Source organism: Rissa tridactyla, chromosome 4, assembly GCF_028500815.1.
Source record: "Rissa tridactyla isolate bRisTri1 chromosome 4, bRisTri1.patW.cur.20221130, whole genome shotgun sequence".
Lineage (NCBI taxonomy): Eukaryota > Metazoa > Chordata > Aves > Charadriiformes > Laridae > Rissa > Rissa tridactyla.
The window spans coordinates 74918990-74941281 of NC_071469.1; the positions used below are offsets into that span (position 1 = coordinate 74918990).

A 22292-nucleotide genomic window follows, 5' to 3' on the forward strand; every position below is an offset into this window, starting at 1 on the left:
ACTAAGGGAAAGCTGATTTACAAATCTTCAGGTTAAAAGATACAGTCAACTGATCTCAGAACCCAGTACTAGGTTGCCAAAGTTAGAAAAGAAGAAGAGATTTTTTTTTTCTTTTGGGGCACAAAAAGAAAAGCGTAGTAAAATAAAAAATGAAGAGAAAAAAAAGAAGAGCGAGCATCTTTTGGAATCATGTATTTTGGAACTTCAAATCACAAAAACCCCTGAACCTAAACTCTTGGTATGGGACTGAAAATAACACCGATTAATGGGTAAGGATCTAAATGAAGCTTAGAAAAATTCTTCACATCAGGTTAAGAACTGTTTACCTATGTTCTTTCCTCATTTTTTTCAGCCCTTGATGCCCATGTTGGTAGCCTCCCATACAGCCTCCATCTCCGCTCATTCCAGTGCTTATTAACAGGCAGTCTACTTCAGCAAGAAATGCTAATTGTGATAAACTGTTCTCTGTAACATCTTTCTGTTGTTAACCAGTATCATAGCAATTTCTTCAAAAATCAAACCACAGAGTCAGACCACAGGAAGAGCTTTATCTTTGAGCAGTCTTGGAACACAAGCCTGAAGCTTATCCAGCTGACAGCCCTGCCTAAAATAGAACACTTGGCTAAAGGACTTTTTTGTGGGGATTTTTTGTTGTTATTGTTGTTTTGTTTTTTCTTTTCAGCAGTTACCAGTTACAAATGGCTTGGGGCAACTCGGTACTTACTCTGGAGTCTAGGCAATATTGCTGCTGAACTGTAGGTTCCTGGGCAACTGACGACAGGATAAACGTTCTGTTTTAAAAATCAGGAATATGTGTCCTCTCCCTCAACAAAGGTAATAGGGGAAAATTCTGGGGGAAAATTAAGCTACATAAGGAAGTTAAAACCTAGGAAAATATTTAGCTTATGCACAACCCTAGTTCAAGTTGTTCTGGATTTACAAGTCATCTCTGATTAAAACTTAGGCCTTAAACCTACCTCCTGTGCCAAAGCATTTGCATTCTACAGTAACAAGAGTTCAAGCCCATCATTTCAACACACCTTATTGATACATTTAAAGACAGCAAATATTTCATGCATGCTACCAAAAACAGTTAAAAACTTTACCCTTTAGACAACTTCAGTTTCTTAAGTAATGAATCCTCAATAGTCCTGATGAGTTTCTGAAACTCTTAAAACATTTTTTTTCTTGGAAGACCTAGCATTTTGAAAGCATTCAAAGCTGTGTTTTCAGGAAACTAAGTGCAGTCTAACTGGGTGACTGGTTTTAAAGCAAGCAAAAGAGAATCTTCAAGTGAAACTATTTCTCCAACAGCACTTCCGTAATCAACATTGTAAATATGAGGGCCTTTAGGTTATCGTTTCTGTGTCATTCAGAGTTGAATTACTCTTTTTAAACATTGAGTAAAACAATACTGTAGGAAATTAACAGAGCTGCATGTTCAGCAATTTACAGAAACATTTAAGGAACAATGTCTCCCAACTTCTTGAAACAGCAATAATGAAACTTGTAATCTATGGGAAGTGAATTTTAGTCTTAAAATGTAAAAGTTTCTTTTCAGCTGAATGCAATATTGTTCCAATCACTATTTGGTCAGTTACTGGATCAGAGCTTAAGTATTTGACTGATAACAAGGTTTATACTTCATACTGTATTATGCTGGCTTCCATTCCCCAACCTATTTCAGGAAGTTCACTTTTCGAATTAATGCCCACCATACATTATCATTTCTACTACAGGAGATAATTTTTTACCCAGAAATACAATTCTGCACTGTATGGATTGTTTGCCAGTATTCAGCTCCGCTTTAATTTATGTACTACTACACACAGCTACAGTTATTGCAAGCACCAATCACTGTTTAGCTTCTTTCCCTCATTGATAAATAAAGCACAAGGTGAGAATTCCTCAGACTCCAGATTGTAAGTAATCAGGTTCTAGAAGTCAATGAGCAAACAATTTCTTCCTTTAAAAAAAAAAAAAAAAAAAAACAACCCACAAAACACACAAGCCAAAAAGATACCTAATAAGAAACTTCAAGTAATTCACACATCTATCTCTTTTCCCCCAAATGCTGTAACAAAAGAAAGGCTGGATACAACAAAGGTAGCACAGTACCAGACAGACCTCTGCCCTATCTGACCTAGTAGGTATGCACATTTACAAACTAAGGTACTGGAAACTGTAGATCAGAATATGCATGACCTTTTAAGAAGTTTACTGTGCTTCTCAAGTTAATATAATTCCCTTGGTTTACGGGCATTTGAAATTCCAATACTTCCTTGCCCTCCCGCTCCAAACCCTGCAAAGACCACGCAAAGGAACTCAGGTGTCTATGATTCTATGTAGTACACGCCAGGGGCTGCACAATTGCCAAATGAAAGTCTGTATGAATATTGGACACAGAGGCACCAAAATGCATATTTGACCAAATTTGCAAATGTGAAAATACCAGGAAGCATCATGAAGACAAATCAGAGACAAACGATCATTTAGGACACCAAACAACTTCTTGAACACAGCCTTAAAAAAAAAAAAAACCAAAATAAATAATTCAAATATCTAAATATCAAGGGATTGAAAGGCATTTTCCCATATTTAGGGAAGGCATCACAGGTGAGGAAAATAACTGCCAACACAAGGTATCACAAATCAAAAAGCAGCTTTTTCACATAGGAGATAGTAGTATCATTGGATAGCATTTGAATATGCTCATTTCCTGAAAGCTCAAATATCACCACTTCCTGTTTTTGCATGTCCACCCACTTTTGACACTGCAAGGCACTCTGTAAGTTTACTGTACCATCCCCATCGCTGTAAAGAATCTTGGGTTCTTTGTCAGGAAAGCTTTCATAATGGAAAGAATCAGGTGTTTCCACACCAGTACCATAAAGACAGTGTATGCGCACACCAGGGGGTGTCATCTGGTAAACCAGGGGTTCAGTGTCTTGTCTCATGAGCCAGCCATCTTCAAAATTGATGTCCCTGTAGAATTTTCGGTAATCCCGAAGAGTGTAGTTAGCTGTAGGTGTGCTTACAAAGACCTTATCTGGAGGCCACGTGTAGTTGTAGGGGAGCATCCAATTTGTGGAAACCGCTGATCTCTGCTGGTCTCTAATCTTGAGTGAACTGATAACAGGGATTCTGTTGTTGTCACCTTAAAAAAAAAAAAAAAAACAAAACACCAAAAAACAAGTGGAATTTCATTATACACAGAGTAAAGCATGAATCTCAGCCAGCAGCACTACCACTCACAGTGATAACATGAATAAAAATATTATTCCCTTTGCTTACAGTGAAAATTTGAGAAGTTTGTCCTCATTTATGATTGTCTGGATAATTAGCTGCTGCAAACTAATTTCTAATAACTTACAAATTTAAATACAAGTTGATGAATGGATGACTGACAAACCAAGAACACAGCTGCCTTTCCAATATGCTCCTTTTTAACAGAGAAAATATTTCCTATATTAGCTAAGTAAGAAATGGGCTTTTATTTAGGCATTATTTATACCATTTGCAAGTTTTGTCTTAAGTGCTCTTCTGGAAATGTGTTTTACAGCGATTCTGGTACCTAGATTATGGTTTTGCCGAATATCCACACATGTGAGAACTCATGAAGAGACTTTATATGCTTAACAAGATGTTTAAAGCTTTGCACATTGAGAAGCAGAGTAGCAGTATTTCATTCAGGATAGCTATAAAAATAACTATGTGGTTTATTTACCGTTTGGCATAGTGTTTTACCAGTTTATGCACTCCCTTCGTAAAAAAAACTACCAGAACGTGCCTACAATTGAAAGAAAATGGCAAACTCTTAATAGTTACCTAAAAAATTAACTTGTCATAAAAGGAAACAGAAGAAATACTGTATGGCAACAGTGAACAGAAGTACTGTATGGTAAATATTACTGTTTCTGCTTATGCTATCAAGAATGCTCCACTCAATGACGAATTCAGTAGTAGTACTTCGGCAAAAGAAGAGATAGAGTTTGTTAGCTTCTGGTGGGAACCATGGAAAAATCACCAATATCGGCATCTTCCCTTCCAGTCAGCATTTCAAGACTGCTAAAATGCTTGTGTTCCTCAGAACACAGGTTTTCTCTAGTGTAGCACTAACATTTTCTAGCAATTCTGGTAACCTAAACTACATCTTTGCCAGGGAGAGACAGACAAAACCAACAATTCCTGAAAGCAAAGCAGTTGATAACTACTACACTTGGGAAATGTTTTCAGCTGACCAAGCTTTTCCAAGGCATCATATTTTCTTAATATAATATAAATCTAGAGAGCTAGATCTTATTATCAGTTAAGTTCTTAAATTAACCCAAATGCCCAATAAACCACAAAATTGTTACATTTTACCAAATTTAGGCTTACTCTTATTACAGAACTAGTGTTTGACAAAAACATGTCTAGAATTTTTTGTAGACATTAAGTCCGTTTTTTCTTCGCAGTTTGTTCCAAAGATGGCTCAAACTAACACGACTAAGTTATAATTTATACGCATCTTTCTTCATATTTTAACCATTATTCTTACGTCTTCACAAAACTAAAAGCTTCTTAATAAATGACCAATATAGTAATTACTATAAATGATTTTTCTTAAAAAAAGAAAAAGCAGCCCTGAGACAGAACCAAGTTTATTTTCACAGTGAGCGTCCAATCAGACCTATTTTCTATTATCACAATGGCTAGCACTCCTCAATTCTTTTGTCAGCTGAACCTTGAATCAGGTTTTCTATTAGGTTCAGGCAGTTACAGTATATAGCGATGCAGGTCAACTACAGCATAAAAATTGAAACACTGGAACCAAAAGCGGTACTCCTGAAATAAGCGTATTTTTCAATTCCGTAAGGTGGCACTATTGCTTCAGCAAGGAGACCTAAAGATCAGTCTTTAATGCCATCTTTAGGAGGACTATATTGCTGGTATATTTAGGAGACATTGCTAAACATTGTTTTATCTGAAACAGATAAAAAGGAAACTCAAAGGAGCACAGCAAGAATCACAAAGGTCCTAAAAAATGTGTTTCATATTACTGTGTGGTATAAATACTAAAGTGTGCACACTCACCACTAAGCTACCAAATACTTGGCAGTTTTCAGCAAAGAAAGCCTGAGTTCTGAATTGAACAATAAATGGAATGTGTAGAAAAATTATTTCCAGTAGAATAATCAAACACAGAACGTGACTATTCCAGCCTTCTCTTACAGAACTGTTACAAAATACTTATCAAATCCTTTACTTTTCTCTGAAGTGCAGAAGTACTGTATGGCCAAAACCATGCTTAAGTCAGCAGGCACGACACTCGTTGACATTATAGCGAATAAAATATTAGATCTAAGGAAGACACTGCTAACATCTCAAGCTGACAAAAAACCAACCAACCAAACAAACCACCACAGTGAACTTTGTGTCTTTGCTCACCATAGTCAGGAGAACATCCTCAATTTACTGGCACTGGAATTGTAATGATACAAGTATTGATCTTGCAAAGTACATGAATAAGTAGCAGAAAGTATCACAGAAGATCTAGAGAAAATAATTCCACCTGTGTACGTTTTATCACTTTGATAACACAGCTGTGGATTTGAATGAAGTTCCTAGCTATTACCATATTTATAAACAGGAATGGGAACAGAACGAATGCATTCAGAGCTTGCCTTGTCTTTCCTGCAGCAGTGCAGTATTTTTCTTTAAAGCAACAATTCTTCTGCATACTAGCACCCTGGTAATCTCAATTTTAGAAACTCTTTAATAGACTAATGTAATCCAAGTGTTAATGCCTGATGGTAGTGATTTACTATAGATATTTGAGACAGAACTAGCCTAAAAATGTGCATTCTAATGTTACGTTCTGCCCTTTTAACTTTCATATGTGATTCTTAAATTTCTGCTCTAAAACATGGTCTTTAGTACAACAGACACACAGATTAAGAGATGACTGCATTTTAGTAGAAATTTAACTATGCATTTGTATAGCTAGCTACTTCGGATGACATACATCTTAAAGATTAAACAAGATACCAAGCACAAAAGTTTCATCAAACAGAAATCTATGACTGGAATTTTTAGTAAGGTGATATTAACATTGCTCACTTCCTGCCATTTCTGTAGCATGCAAACTTGTCAGATGAAGCCTGTGGGAAAAGGAAAATAACTTTGTATGGTGCTATTGCAATAGAGTACAATGTATAACTCCATACAAACATCCAGTTAAGTTTTCTAATTAGTAACTGAGTTGTACACTACCATTCAGAAACAAATGCCTTTGCTAAGCAAAGTATTCTTTCTTGCATGGCTGGACATGTGCTGTGTGTTCTGCATTTTGATGAAGTCCAGTTTCTGATGTCGGCTTTGTTTAGGAAGAAGGTAGTTATTTCCAAAGCTAGTAAGTCAGAAACAAGCTAAAAAACCAAGCCAGAAACATCACGAACTAAATGCTGAAGCACATGAAATAATTATGGTATCACATGATGGGGTAAGTGAACTTTTTCCATCAGTCATTTGCAGTTACTTAGTGAAATACATATGCTTCTTTATTCAATTTTTTTCAGTCTTAGGCATTTCCAGTATGCTAAACCCAAGATCTCAAAGATTCATTTTCCTCACCTGTAGAGTTACAGCTTTTGACCGGCATTTGTGCTGTGGGCACCACTTCACCACCATGTCTACAAGTATCCCTCAGTGTGTGTGATCTTTAATCAAAGGAAACTACTGAATGCTCTGGAGTCATTAATTTTGCAACACTGGACAGAGAGCAATCAGTCTGGAGGTAGAAGTGACAAAAATAGAAGACACCAGGCCACAATAATGTGATAAAAAGAGGTTAGGAGAGATCAAGAGGGGAGGCAGCTCCTGGGGCATAAAAGGGATATAAAAAGACTTACACCACTCCCACGAATATAAAGATGAAGAAGTCTGGTCAAAAGACTTGAAACATCAAGTTGCAATCACTCATGAAAAAATTATTTTTAACTTCATAGTAACTTAAACACTCATCTTCCAGTCTCACAGTTAACAGTCTAGTTAGTATCTTGCACTACTAAAAAAATACATTCCAAACTATCAAATTACCTACCTGAAGCCAGCACACGGAGAGTTTTAGCCACTCCTCCCCACGGAGCACCTAATGACACATAATCCTTTATGTACTTGTCTTTCCAATCCTGAGTCTGATGGTTGAGGAAGTAGAGAGTGTACATATTCCCCATGCTGTGGGCAATTAAGACAACAGGACTTCCATACTGCTCATACATTAACTCTATCATCTTGCGAAGGGCCACAAAATAGTCTCCGTTCTCATCTAAAGTAAATATACACAAGTTACACAGTTATAATTACTAATTGTGAATGCTGAACTTCTACACAATTCTTTAAAACGTTGTTTTTTGAAACTGTCTGTGGAATTAATAATACAGAGCTTAGAAATTCCAGTATTAAGTAGGATGCAGGGATGTGTTTTGGTAGTGTGGGGTTTTTTGTTGCTATTTTGTTTTTAAGCAAGCCTTAAGTAACAAGTTATTTAAAGCAAAAAAAAAAAAAAAAAAAGAAACCACACCATGGAACTTTCATCTGGGTCCAGGGGTATCCAGGCTCCAAGAACTAGTCAAAATTAAGGTTTGAAGTATAATTGTTCAGGTGGGATGGGAGAAGAGACCCAAAACATTATTTGTTGGCTAGTGGCTAGGAGAGTCAAAATTTTCTTAAAGTAACAATGTTATTTACTTGGTGCTTTTCGCCAGTCATAAGGTGCTCCTCTTACGTCTTCATCACGTTTGTAGCCCCAATCTACTAAACTCTGCACCAGCATATAGAAGTAACTGCCTATAGACATCAGATAAGAAAGAAACAGAACAGTGAAAAGATTAGATTTGAAGCAGCTGTCAGACACTATCACAAAACAAAGTAAGTTTGTGGCAGCAAGATGTGGCATGCACAGAACCGATAAGTTCTCCCCAGCAGAAATGCGTCTTACCCTCGAACTGTAAAGAATACACCTCAGAACTACTACATTAGTGTCCTAGCTTTTGTCAATTGCAAATGAACTTCAGGTAGGGTATTTAATACATTCATAAAGGTTGGCCTGGACTTCAACAACATTTATTCTTGGCAACAACTGCTTACAGTGTACCCCAGGGCAAAATTACGGAAAGTACCCCAAAACTCTTTCTGGCTATCAGGTAATGGACTGAGACTTAAAGTGACTGAACATAATGCTTTAATAGCAAAGAAGGGAAAGATTTGCAGACTGGCTATATATTGACAGGTGCTACATATTACAAGATTTGACACATAGGATATAAGTATTACCACAATTAAATACATCTAGTAACAGTTTGAAAAATTAAGTGTCAAAACATCCTCTTGAATATCACAGTCATATTTAAGTTTTGAGCAGAACCTCACTCATTAGTCTTGAATGCTTATCACATAGTCCCTGAAGTGAACACAGGCAATTTTAAATATGTCTCTGTTCTAGTTATGAGTCGTCTAGTGAAGATCATTAAGTACATTACTGCCCTTCTGGGGATTGCTCCCTACAGAAAAGAAAAAGAAATCCATGGTATGAAGTATGTGAAGCTCAGTGCATTACTATTAAATTACTTAATGCTTCAGCCACAGCTAACAACTCCTCACAAAAGCTTATCAGATTCAGTGTTTTCTGGAAGATGACTTCTACAAAAATACTAAACAAAAAACCCTGCAAACACATTAATGCAGAAATCCTCTGCAGCACAAATGTAATTATGTAATTACTCTGACACTGACAAAAGACAGGGAACTACAGAGCGTGGTACTGTTATCTCCCAAGCCCATTAACTCATTCTTAAGGCCAAAGAACATCTTATTTGGAACTAAGCTGAAATGAAGTGGTTTTGTTTTGGTTTTGCTTGTCAAGCTTCAGTCACAGAATTTTCTACTCAACTTATCTCATTTTCCAAAAGTGTCTACTTTCAAAGTGCCTACTTAAGTTTCATCTAGAGAACTTAAACTTGTCACAAGACTAAATAACACAGAATCTTCTTGTCTCAACCTATCAGGCCAAACAGCAGACAAAACAATACAATGAAAACACTTAAAAGCAAAGTGAGCCATATGCTACCCTGTTTTTCTACTTCTAAACAGAATTGTAATTTGAAATCACGTTTCAGTAGCTTGTTATAGGATTTTTCTAGGGTGTCTTTATACAAGTGACAAAGCACTTCAGACACAGCTTGTACATACCAACACTCCTTTTACTTGGGTCAAGGAATTCCAAGGAAAACGTCTGCCCAAAACCTGGGACTCTGATATCCACTCCATCTGGTGGTTCTGTAATCTTACTTGTTCGGTTATATACCAGCCTGGGGGAAAAGAAAAAAAAAAAGAGAGAGAAAAACATGAAACATGTCATATTACCACATGACAACTCTTAGCTACGTTGGGTCTTACATTCTGAGTGCAGTAACAAGAACTTTAAGTGCTATTACCCAGAAAAAAAAACCACAACAAAACCAAAACAAACCAGTAACAGGCAGACATAAGAGTACTCTAATGGATAAGAGGTTACACAATGCAAACAATTATTTTAATTAACTTAATGCTTTACATGCAAAATCTGAGGCTTATCTTCTCTATAAAACTGAGCATACAGAATTGTGGCTGAACTTCAACTTTAGAATATAAGCTACTTTATATAGTTCTGTACCATTTCACATAATGGCAAAGACTTGTCAAGAACCTAAGAATGTGTCAGTAGAAGATAAAATACCTGTAAAATCAGATATCAGAAAAATTCTCCTAGATAAAAATAATTCATTTCTGTTTAACTAGAACACCGATACTGGCATAAGGGAATACTTGATACTTCTTGACTAGTAACAATTGGTACCTCAGTAAATACCGGGTATGTGTTTACTGAGGTACCAATAGAGGTATGGAGTGTTTTGTAGATATTTTTAAAATCTATTTGAGATATGAAGAATAGGGAGTATTAGGTCAGGGGTTTTTTTAATCATTATTATTGTTGGGATTTTGTTTGATTGTTTTTAATACCATTTCAATACAATTGCCATTTCTGAATGCAAGTTTTTACCCCTAGATGGAGTCTTAGAATCTGAATTGATACTCAAATCTTCACCCACCAAAAAAATCTCTCCAACCTGTAAGGCGTATAGCAAGACAAAGCAGAGGTACAACTACACAACAGCTTGGTATATTCACATAAAAGAACAACATGCCAATGCAATATTTTTAAACTGCACAAGCTAAATATTTCTCGTTTTCATAGAGACATTTATATGGTTTTTACAGGAACATTAACGAGGCAGACTTAATGATGAAATAGTCTGCAAGCTTTAAATTAGGCAATGTTTTAAATGAAAATAATTCCAGAAAGAGAATTCCAGACTGCCCTTGAAGGACCCCATGTCTCACAGCTGCCCCTGAGACTGCTCTCTAATGACACACTGCCAGCAAAAGTGCAAGCTTGCATTCCTCCTGCCTGTCCCGTCTGTGCTGCCTGATGTCCCTCCTTCCCCTTTGCCTTGTTAAAACTTAAGTAACTCATCAAAAAAGCAGAAAATGTTCTGCTTTAGATAAGCCTGTCGAAGCATCTGATAAGTGCACAAACCAACACTCGGTAATGGGTAGGAGAGAGAGTTGAAGAAACTAAGAGAACATCTGCTTTTCATCAGTGATGAACAGCTACCTTAGAGGCAACAGAACCACATCTGATTCATCCTGTTACTCTACCTAGCAGAATTCCAAGTAATTTCTCTCACTGGTCTTGAATCAGAAAAGAAAGTTTAAGGCAGCTGTTCTGCACAAAGTATGTCAGTCTAAGGAAAGGAGATAACTGCAGAGAGCAACATTTCAGGTCTTACCTGATATTATCAATCCAACAATCAATGATGACAGGCAGAAGCAACTCCAAATTCAGCCAGAGTGTAAAATAACTGTCTGTCTTCTTAGAGCAGAGATAGTGCACTACTGATGGCTTATCTAACTTTGCTTCCAACTGATTACCTAAGTCCCCAGGAACTGCAAGATAGAAAAAAGAGACACTTTAATCTTAAGTGTGTAACATTTTACATTACAATATACACATGTTAATAACATAGCCCTCATATGCAGTATCACTGCATCCAGAGATACCATTAAGTTTTGAAAGTGGATAAAAAAAATATTACAGAAGGACAGAATAATGCATGCACATCTTCCACTGAAAAGATTTAGATTTTCAAACATCAGTAGCTGAGGAACAAGCACATAGAATAATTCTGCATCAACAGTTCATAACTTCAGAGAGCAGGCTATATAGGAACAGGTCACCTTAGGCCACAGGTATGAAAAACAGATCGTCTCGGACGTTATCAAAATTATCCGTGTTTTAAAGAGCAAACTGAATCTTTCTGAAATAATTTTTTCTTCAGAGTATTACAACAGCACATACAAGTCTGTCTGTTCCTTTTAAACAGTTGCTTGCAAACTATCAATTTGACATGAAAAAAAATATGAAAAGTAAAAGCAGATCCGTTTGTTTTTTATTTTCACTTCACCTTCAACTGCGCTTTTGCTACACAAGATTTAGTTGGCTACCATAATAACCCAAATACATGGTTTCATGTCTTTTCCACTCAGGGTTGGATGCTACAACAGTTCTGGTGTTCACTTTTTTTGATACATTACATCAGTTAATACTTGGAGAGAAAGGTCTTGTATGTGCACCTTCTCTGAAGTGCACTGTTCTTAGGATGTATAGTAAATACCAGTATTCCTTTGATGAAGTTTTAGGTTTTTTTATTTTAAACAACAGGTGGAGACAGGAATATTATTTCTAAATTAGAAATAAGCTTAAAAAAAGCTCTTACAATTTTCAGCAGCAAGTTTCCAGAGAAACTTCTTACATTCTGTTTAATAATTTTCTCCTCGAGAACCATAAAGGCAAAGATACTTCAGTAACTGAAAAGTTTCTCTGTATTAGAAAAATTTACGAGTTAGGCACTTCTTAAGGGTTCTCCCCCCTCTTTGAGCACACCTTTTTTGGGTACACATAACTGTATCCTATTTACTCGTCAGTGTTTAATTTTTAAGGGTTTTTTTTAATGCAGGCTTACCCATACAGTTGCTTCCCTCTCCCTCTCCCCCCCCCGCTTCAGTAAATTATTTAGTCAAAACCGTTTAAGTGCCCTAGAACATTGATAATTAGCAGTGGTTTAAAGAAAGAGATAATATCTTTTAGTGGAACACCTAATTTAACCTGAAAGCCAGATATGCTTTCAGAGAAATACTTATTGCAGAACTGAAAAAGGACAAACTTCAGACTAAATATAGACCTGGACAGCCACACACTTACAAACTTCAACCACTGGAAGTTATGCCCCACCACAAAAGATATACCTCAGGATTTCTTTATTAACTACCCCTACTTTCTCATTAGGCTTTTTTTTATTATTATTTCTGCAGTCTTAAGTGAAACGTTAAAAGACCCAGTAGCTGACCACAGTTTATTTTAGGTCGTATTTCAAGGACTCTGATATAGTGGAAAGCATAGTAAGGGAGATTATAGTATTGCATCACACCCTAGAAAGGAGTTTACTGAAGTTCGGTCTTGTAACCTCACAAAATGGTGTTTAGTTATTGCTTATAGAACTATAAGGCAACAGCTTGTTCCACCGTCTCCTGCCTGTGCTGTATCAGTGCTCTTAATTAGAAAAGGAACAGAATGTAATTCTATTTATATCAAAATATCATTCATGACTGGCCAGTTTCAGCAGCAAACCTGCCAAGGACAGAACAGGTTGATTTTGTCTTCAGTTTCAATGCAAAACAAAGTAGAAGAGTGACATTCTGTTCTACCCTGGAATGTCATTTCCTTGGGTAAAATCAAGTTCTTCCAGCAAAGATACCTTTTAAAAACTCAAACAAACATCTGGAGTATCAGAACTTGCTGAGGTTTTCAAACAGCACTCAAATAACCATAAGCACTCCCACTCAGAATAGGAAGACTCACAACTGAACAAGTTTAAGATCATAATCAGGATATATTTATCAAGAAGAGTACTGAAAGCAGGAAACTGTACAAAGTCTCACTTGGACTTAATGGCATGATCTTAGATTAACTGCAAGTTTAATTTAGTTAAGATATTTTATCCTCCAGCTTCTTGAGAACAGAGGCTGTGCTCCTGTGTCCAATTTGGAGCACAAGATGAGAAACATTACATAATTTTTACCCAAGGGATGACAAGGAACACATTGAAAAAGTGATAATTTATTTAATTATAAATAAAAGATAAGGGGCAAGTTCCATCTGTGCCAAGATACAGCACTGCAGTTAAAAAAATAAAGTCTCACATGCAGGTGTGATGCCTGTTTGTTTAGAAAGCAAGCATTAACAACAAAAAGAGGTTTTTTTCTGGTTTACATTTCCATATTAACAGTGAAACTAATCTAGTTAGTTAATCACTAATTGACAACACATGTTTTATTTTCTAAAGTATATTCTGCAAGCTGAAGAGGGTTCATGATAAAGCTATAGGGAACAAAATGCAAATTTTGATTTTTCAGATTATGGAAAGAAACATGCAAGATCTTCAGTCCTCACCCCTCACCATTTAAGTGTTAATGATTTACATTTTGGCTGGAGAACTACTTAGTGGCTTTTTGATAAGTAACAGGTTAAAAAAAGATCACATTGAAGATTAATTCTGTAGGATAAAGACAGACCTTCCTGAATTTTCTGTGATGGAATTTGAAAGCAGTAGAAAAAAAGCACATTCCCTTTGCTTTCAGACCATACACAGAAAGTACCTGTGGGCAAAGTAATTTTTCTCCTCATCTTCTGATCTACCAGTATCTATAGTTTCTAAGCCTTTTTGCTGAAAACATTATAGAAAGTTCTTGCCTTTTAAAGCCTGCAGATGTTCGTAGATCTGCCCCATAGATGTACAAAATAACTGGCAAGTGAAGTTCCGCAAAATACATCAGCACTAGTTAAAACTGGATGCCCAAGAAGAGATCTCAGGCAGTACCCTTGCTTCCCTGATTTGCCGTTGTGCAATACGTGTATTGACTTCTGAACTGGGACATTTGGAAATATAATGAGATTCAGCAGAAAAAAGTGTTTCCATCAGATTTGATAATGTATCTGTTCTAGCATATTATCATTTGTCACAAAGATGGTAATCCCAACAGAACTCATTCTAATAAATCAATGAGCCCGATTCATTTCCAGTATTATAGTATCCTTTGCTGGTTTGTTGGGTTGATTTTTTTTGGTCTCAACTGCCCTGGCAAAACTAGATCTCCTTCTGGGGTATGTTCTTGTTTGAATAAAGTTCACGGAAAGCATGTTTACAAATTTCATTTGAGAGTTTAAAAGAGGTTACAGACTTTTCGAAGTCTGGAAACTACAGTAACCAGCTTTAGGACAGACTGATACTCCTGCCTGTCCCTATCTGATTCACAGTTCATGACAGATTCACAGTTCCAAATAGGAGACAATAAGCAAATTTCGCCCTGGAAAGTGACTGGTCTTAATACCTCAGAAAACAAAAACAAAAAAACATTCAACAAAAGCCATGAATAGGGGGATTTTAAATTTAATTTGGAAAAAAGAAAAGATAGCACCTATATAATAAATGGGGGGGAAAAACTATTGTTTGTGTGGCAGATAGGTAATCATTTGGTACTTTTTTTACTACTTTTATCTGAAACGCAAATATCTTTGGATATATATCAACTATCATAACTTTTTTACTGGTATAATTTCCTCAAATAACTGTCATGGTTTTGGTTCTATAAATTAGCTTTCCTTCAAAATGAACCAAGCTTTCCGGGAAATTAATTTTAAACTCTGGCCACAGTTCCCTAAGGAGAATGTCTCAAAGTAGCTCCAAACTCAATGACAGACTGCCACAGAAAAGGCCTGAGTTTAAAAATAGGAACAAGAAAGCAAACATCATCTCACATGATACTCCTAGATACCTCAGATCACATGAGGCATAAACATTTAAATCACTCCTGACATCTAGCCAGCTGACCATACAAACAGGCACACCTCAATTAGCAGTCAGCAGGAATTCAGAGACAAACCTCTTTTGCATGTAAATCAATTATTAACAAACTTCATGTAGGTGTCCTTCTAGAAAACTTTAGCCAAGTACCTAACAAATTGTTTGCAGAAGGTATCAGAACATTGCTATAGTAATTGTGTTGAGTCAGCTCTAAAAGGTAAAGAGTTCAGTGAATCCGCCTCTGATCTTATAAGGACAGGTTATCAGCTCCCAAAATTGATAAGACATGAGATAGTACACAGTGATTATTGATGGACATTATGAGAAAATGAAGGAGGAAGAACAGGTACAAAATAAAGGAACTTACTATTGTGAGCATTAGAAGACAAACGTGTTGAACATATAGCCAAACTGGTAAGAGAAGTGCAAAAATATTATAATTGCATGTAAACATGAAGCAGATATCCAGAAGCACTTGCACAGAATGCGCATATATATATATTTAATAGATATTGTCAGTTGAGTAGTGGTATTCAGTAGGCTGTCCAGGTTCTTAAAGGAGATTTTCCTGTATTAATATATTGTCCTGACTGAATAGGAAAATCTTTAAAAAGGCATGAAAACAAGTTTCTTAAGTAGTCCCCCTTCCCCCAAAAACACTTGAGACAGTAACTCCAAGAAAAATCACCTTACATTTTAATGAGCATTGTGTCTTTGATATCAAGCCTTCAGGCAGGACTCTGGAAGTAAGGTTTTGACTTTTACCTCATGTTTCTTCTCTAGTGCCACTATTATACCGATACCCTTTGATGCTTTGTTATTTAAATCTCAGGGAAATTTGAGCAATTGCATTGCAGTATTTTGCTGTCAATTACTACCCATGTCAGTTTGGTCCCTGGTCTTGCTCCCTCGGTATGTACAAACATGTTCTTCAGGCATAGTAGCTCCTGCTACTAAGGCACCATTTGATGATGAACAGACCAGCTTAAAAAAATAACCTAATCCCAATGAAGCACTGCCATTCTCCACATTCCTTGTGCCAGCTCTTCCATTAAGGTAATTCAACTACAAAATTAATCACATATTCCTCAACAGGTTAATTTTCTCATGCTTTAGCAAGACAAATGACTCCACAAAGTGGCCAATAAACAGGCTCAAGGAAACCTGGAGGAGCACTAATGAGCACCTATTAGATTGGCTTAGCTGTTTCACAGAACCACAATTCACCTAAGCCAGTTAGGGGGCTCTACAAATCTGAGATCTGTTGCCAGATCTGTAGTCACAGCTACAGCCAACAGTTACAAACTTGTATTGAAGCAGCTCATTTGTTTTCAGATTTGAGATTCTTAGAAGCAGCATTTTCATTAGTACCCGGGGAGCAGAACAGCATTACCCACGTGTAAGCAATGTCCCATATTTGCAAACTACTGATCTGCTTCCTCCGCCATTACTTGGGTAAGCTTGCAACTGCAAGTGCGGTCATTACACAAAAAAAGTTGAGAGCAAGTTACACTGGGTCTTGTGACCATCACTGGTCTAAAACATTTATGAAACAATCATTATGTCGACAACATTCCTTTAAACAGCATTCCTTCTTTCTTTATTCCTTAAGATCAGGCAGCCAACTTGCCATGCACAGTATAACACCAAAGTTGTTAACTCCCCTTTCTACTTGAGGGTTTTAAATTCCGAACAGACCAAGAGTGAATGCTTAGATCATGAGACCAAGTTTACTACAAGATAAAAACATATTTAAAAACTGAACACTTATGAGGAATTAAGGGTCTAGATACCAGCCTGATAAATCAGGAGGATCAACTCTGTCTCGCCCTCCTGTATGGGCTCCAAACCATCTCAGGCTTGTATAGGCCTGTGTAACCCTGCCTTGCACACACCTCTCAATCTCCTTTTGCATTTGTGATTCCAGTGCAATGTGTGTTTTTCTCCCCTCTCCCAAACACCTGTGCTAAGCCAGCACTTTGAATGCCTCCCTAAACCCTTCTACCATCCTCATCACAGTAATTCCTAAAAAGCTTATCTTAAAACATCACATAAGCAAGAAGGGTGAAGAAAAGGTCATGAAAAGTTAACTAGAATCAAGATGAGAACATTTCATACAGAACCAGTGAGTGACCAACAGTCACTCCTTCCTCTCCTTTATTTGTGTGACCTTCGCTGCCCATGTCATGTCTAATGGCAGCTAAGCTCTTCGTGCAGGTGTTTTTACAACAACAGTCATTCCTATACATCAAGAAAACATGGTATTTTAGAATAGCAAGTTATAGCAAATCACTCCCTAAGAGCATCAACTTTCTCAAACATACAAACAACTCAGAAAAATTAAATAACTTGTTAAAACTCATTGAATCTTCACTTTCTGGAGAGGTCAGGACTGGGCAGCAGAAAACAGCAAGTTTTAAAACGCAGACACTGACTAGAATAGTAAGAGATGCAAGTTCTGTAGCATTTGATGAAAATTCACTCTAACTGCAAGAAAATCTGTTTTTTAAACCACTCGCTGATGAACACGTGCTCAGCCATGCAGTATTTACCAGAAATAAGAAAACAAGATGTAGGTCAGCCATGGTTTTTAAAAGCATCCTTACAGTATATATAGATGCTTACAGTAGATTCCTCAGTAGTAACTCCATGCTTCTATAATCACTATCCTTTTATCCCAATTGCTTTTAAATCTTCTTTGATTCCTTCATAGCTAGAGTTGAATATTAGATCAGCAACTAAAACACTATCACCTATGTCATCAAGAAGCTTGTGCTGGAATAAGTGCCAAAGCTTATTGCTAAAACCCAGCATTACAGACCAGAGAAATAGGATAAAAGATTGCTTCTAACCTTCGTGGACAGAACTCAAGGAACTTTTGTTCACATTCTAACTGCAGCCTCTGAGGACATCCTTTTGTGGTTTCTTCTTCCAAATCTACATCCTCTCAGTTAGTTCAGCCATCTATTAAGAACTGGGAATTTGTACATGCTGGTCCTCAGATACACAGCATCTTTAAAAAAGGTCTTGTTTAGCATTTACCCTTTTATGTCAGAAGTTTGTAAGAGTTGTAATAAAGTCAACAGCAGACCCTAAATTATTACAAATAAGTGGAGCTTAAACTGAACAACATGCCAGTGCTTATCCTTTTCCCAGTATTCTTCCGATTTTCTTACTTTTTCTTCCACCTTTATGGTCAAGGTTAATTGCATAATAACACACAGCATACCAAATACACCCACAGGACTGACTACTGACATTAATATCAGAAAAAGCAATTAACATATTGGAACGCTTAAGAATTACACTTTCAGTAGGCAAGTTATTAAAACATTTAAAATTTATTCACAATTCTTCTTATCAATGGATACTAAGTAATATCTGTTAGAGGCTTTTTGTAATCATTATATGAATACTTTCTACATATTTGGTACAAACTCTTTTGTGTTAACAGGTGAAACCACAGGCCAGTAATCAATATTTATTTTTTATGTTGTGCAATGAAACGAGCCTATTATTTTTAAAGCACTTGTGGTTTGACAGCCCTAACATGCACTCGCTCCTCTTCCCCCATCCAATTACAACCTCTTTTATGAAAGGTTTGCACGGAGTCAAAACTCGAGGAGCGCGGGCCTGGTTTTAGTTAATGGGCTAAGAATGTATTTAGGCGAGCCTTGCTTTCCCTATACCCGCTGACAGGCAAAGACAACCCCAGGTTTTCAGCGTGTCTGTGCCCCGCCGTGCGATGCGAGGTGCCGCCCTCCCCGACCCGGCCGGGGCAGCGTTACGGAGAAGATGCTCCGCGCCGAAGCCCGCCGCCCCCCGCAGCAACCCGGGGGGAGGCCGTGCCCGCCCCAGGCCTCCCGCCGCCTCCCGGGCGGGAAGGGGCGACAGCGGACACGGCTAGCTTGACCACGCTCCGCGGCGCCAAACGCCCGCACCGCCGCGTCCCCCCCGCCGCCCCCCGGCTCTTACCCAGCACCACGGGCGGCCCCGCGGGCCGGCGGCGCGGCAGGCAGCCGCCACCGGGGCAGAGCAGCAGCAGGAGAAGGAGGCTGAGGAGGGGAAACCCTCCCCTAACGCCGGCCGGCGGGACCATCACCCCAGCGCATAACCTCAGGGCCGGGAGCCGCCACCAAGCCCGTGCCCGACGCGACGCTCCGCCGGGGCTACCGCCACCGGAGTGCGGCCCCGCTGCCCGCCCCGGCCTCAAAAGCACCCGCCCCGCCCCGCCCTCGCAGGCGTCACCAGCCGATCGCAGAGAGCCCCGAGCCGTCGCGCGGCCTCGCCTCAGGGCCCCTCGGCGGGAAACGCGGTCCCCGCGTTCCCCCCCGGGCCCAGCAGAAGCCCGTGTGAATGCGGCGGCACACACCCACACCCATCCCACCCCCTGCCTTTTGGAGGCCGCCAGGTGCCGCTGGCCCGGCCCGGCCGGTGTGAGGCAGAGTGGAGAGGCAGGGCACCCCGCAGGCCCCGGTAAGGCCTCCGGTGGTGGCTGGCAGGAGGCAGTCAGGGAGGGAAAGCTGCGGGAGCACAGCGTTTGTCTCACAGTGCCGCTTCGTCAGCTGCGTGATCCTGCTGATTTCTAACAGCGAAGTAAGGGGTGTGTTTGCTGTAAAGCTTGTGCGTAAAACCAGGTAGTGCATAAGGGGGGCAGTCAGAACGGTTTAAGGAAAAACAAAAATACTCTGCGGAGCTGGGAATTTTAGCATTACACAGCTGAGGGACTGGGCATCCGATATAAAGGCTTATGGGCATAGTCATGCCTGACTAATGTGACAGCTAATTGGTGCAGAGTATGATTGAAGTCTGGCATTTGGCAATACTCAAAAAAAATCATTAGGCCTTTATGCACGTAACAAGAACAGGTAGACTTGTAATTACTGTCATTTAAAACCAGAAGGGACATAAGCCTTTGTGCTTCAGCAGTACCAGTTACTAGGAGTTATGTGCTCAGTTTGAAGTACACAGTGGGTGTCTGGTTGTGGAGGAGGGGAAGAAGGGTATCCACAGAAGCAGAAACTAAATGGAGAAAAAAATGGTACTCAGAACCAGTGTAATCACATCTCGTGATCAGTCATGATAGTGTTGATGGGCAGGAGAAGGTTTCCTTGGTTCACTCGTATATCTAGAGCTGTGCATACACAGTTTCTGAGCCAGGCGTTATCAGTTCATGCTCAAGGTAAAGCTATTTCTGGTAGGATTGCTTTGCAACAAGGGTAACTACGGTGTCTGCTTCACAGCTTCCTACATCTCTCAGCATGTCTATTAATTTTCAGAAATATTCCTACCTTGAGGATTTAATACAGTGTGAACAATATCACACGAATTATACGAATACACATGAACAATGTCACAAATGAAGACATGGGAGTGAGAGATAAGTAGAAAACTACTTCTCATTGAATTGGTAACTCCTATCAGCTATATGCACTGTAAGGTATAAAATAGAAGCTGTTCTTGCCTCAGTAAATTCAGTATTCAACAACATTTGCAATTCCTGCAGAAAGACTTGTCAAAAAGGTCTGTGCATGAAGGCAGAATCTGGTAAAACACACACAAAGCCTACTGACAGGAGTTTAGAAAAGTGGATGGGAGTGGCTTGGCATTGACATGGACGGAGGAGGAGGAGGACATGTCTTCCTCATCCTGAAATAAGACAGAGGAAGAATGCAATAAATCACTGAAGGAAGCTAAGTCTAAATCTAGACTTGCTTTTTTGAAGACAGTTGCCACACCTTTTATATTTACTGTGAGTGGGAAGGTGTCAACATCCAGCAAACCCAAAGGCCTGTCCCAGAGCAGGTGCTTAGTCACCATGCAAGTGTTGACTTGAAATGACCTCCTACTAAAACAAACTACAGGCTATGCAAGTATGACTGTAAAACTGATTGCAACATTGATCCTGGTATAGGAATTAAATGTTACAAAATGCAGTGGAAGACCTTATGGAAGGGTAAAACAATATTTATGGGAAACTGCTTTCAGTCACTCATGGTCATTTTCTCATCCCCCTGTACTCAGAAGCCCCAAAATGCACGTATCCAAATAGTCAGACCACGATCACTTGTGCTATGACATGAGGTTCAAGGAATGCCAGCTCTCAAGTCTTCACTACATCTCTTGAGTTCCCTTGGGTAGCAGCAAAGCAGTTTTTACACAGATTTTCTATGCCTTTTAGGAGTGAGTTATTATGATGTGATTTTTTGTCTCAATCGTTTGTTTCACTCTCTGTAAATTTTTGGGTAAGCTCTCTACCTGTTCTCTTTCTTCCTGCTGAGCTAAGAGAAAGAGGAATGGCCTGCATGACTTACTGTAAACTTGTTGCCATCTGCCTGTTACCAGAAGGCAGGTCTTCTGCTGATAAGGCATTTCTGCTGTAGGCCTCTCAGAGCACAGGCCTTTTGGTCTTGATGTAAACATTGCTTTTGTCATCATTTACCACTTTGATTGTTCTTACTGGTGTCCTTGATTATCACATGTATGTCATTTTTGCAACCCTTGCCTTATTGATTCTACTCATGATATCACACACAGATATTTCCATACTCAACTCAAACCAATCTTAATATTTCTGTTACAAATCTCTGTGCTGTTCTGGCAGCTGAGAGTATCTTCACACTTCACTAAACGCCCTTCCATCTTGTTCTTCAGGGAAAGCCTGCTAAGCACATAATTGCTGTTCCTCCTGCTCTGCAAGCGCAGGCTCTTCAGGTAACGGCCTTTCAGCTGATGAATCAAGTGCTGTGTGATAGTTATTTCTTTTGTTGTCTCCTTTTGGGAGATAGGACCATTCACATTCAAAATCACAGTAAATTAAGCTCTTTGCCTTTGTAAGGTTGTTCAAATACGCACAGCAAATTTGTTTACTCTGTTTTTACACTGAGTACCTGGGCCTATTGTCACTTGCACCAACACACAGGAGGAACCATGACACTCTTCAGAGTCCCTTAACATTACTTTACAGTTAATGATACCCTGCTATTAATCAAGTCAGTGCAACTATTTCTAAGTGCTGTTTTGGTAGAAGGGCAATCCAGCTCTTTCTCTGCAAAGCATGACTTGGCAGCAGGGCTTTGTAGATTAACAGCAATTCCAGAACATGGCCATGTGTTGCCACACAACAGAATTCTATTCATCATCCAAGGCAAATTCAAGAAATAACAGAACCAACTACAAGTCTGAACTGCCAGTAAAATGCCAGCAAGCTTATTATTATACAAAGTGATGCTATATACTGCTTCCTTCATGTGTTTTGTATCCAAAGCTACCTAGACATGAAAAAGGAAG

The 22292-nt window shown here is 38.7% G+C and overlaps 1 protein-coding gene across 1 annotated transcript; it reads right to left on the minus strand.

Moving 5' to 3' along the window:
- Positions 1–473: 473 nt before the first annotated feature.
- PLA2G15 (phospholipase A2 group XV) lies at positions 474–19204 on the minus strand. The gene is made up of 6 exons (XM_054198928.1): positions 18978–19204; positions 10872–11028; positions 9232–9350; positions 7732–7830; positions 7085–7309; positions 474–3157 (listed from the first exon to the last, which is right to left on the minus strand). The coding sequence occupies exons 1-6, from the start codon at positions 19099–19101 to the stop codon at positions 2646–2648; spliced, it is 1236 nt and encodes a 411-aa protein (XP_054054903.1). The 5' UTR covers positions 19102–19204; the 3' UTR covers positions 474–2645.
- Between the last annotated feature and the right edge of the window lie 3088 nt (positions 19205–22292).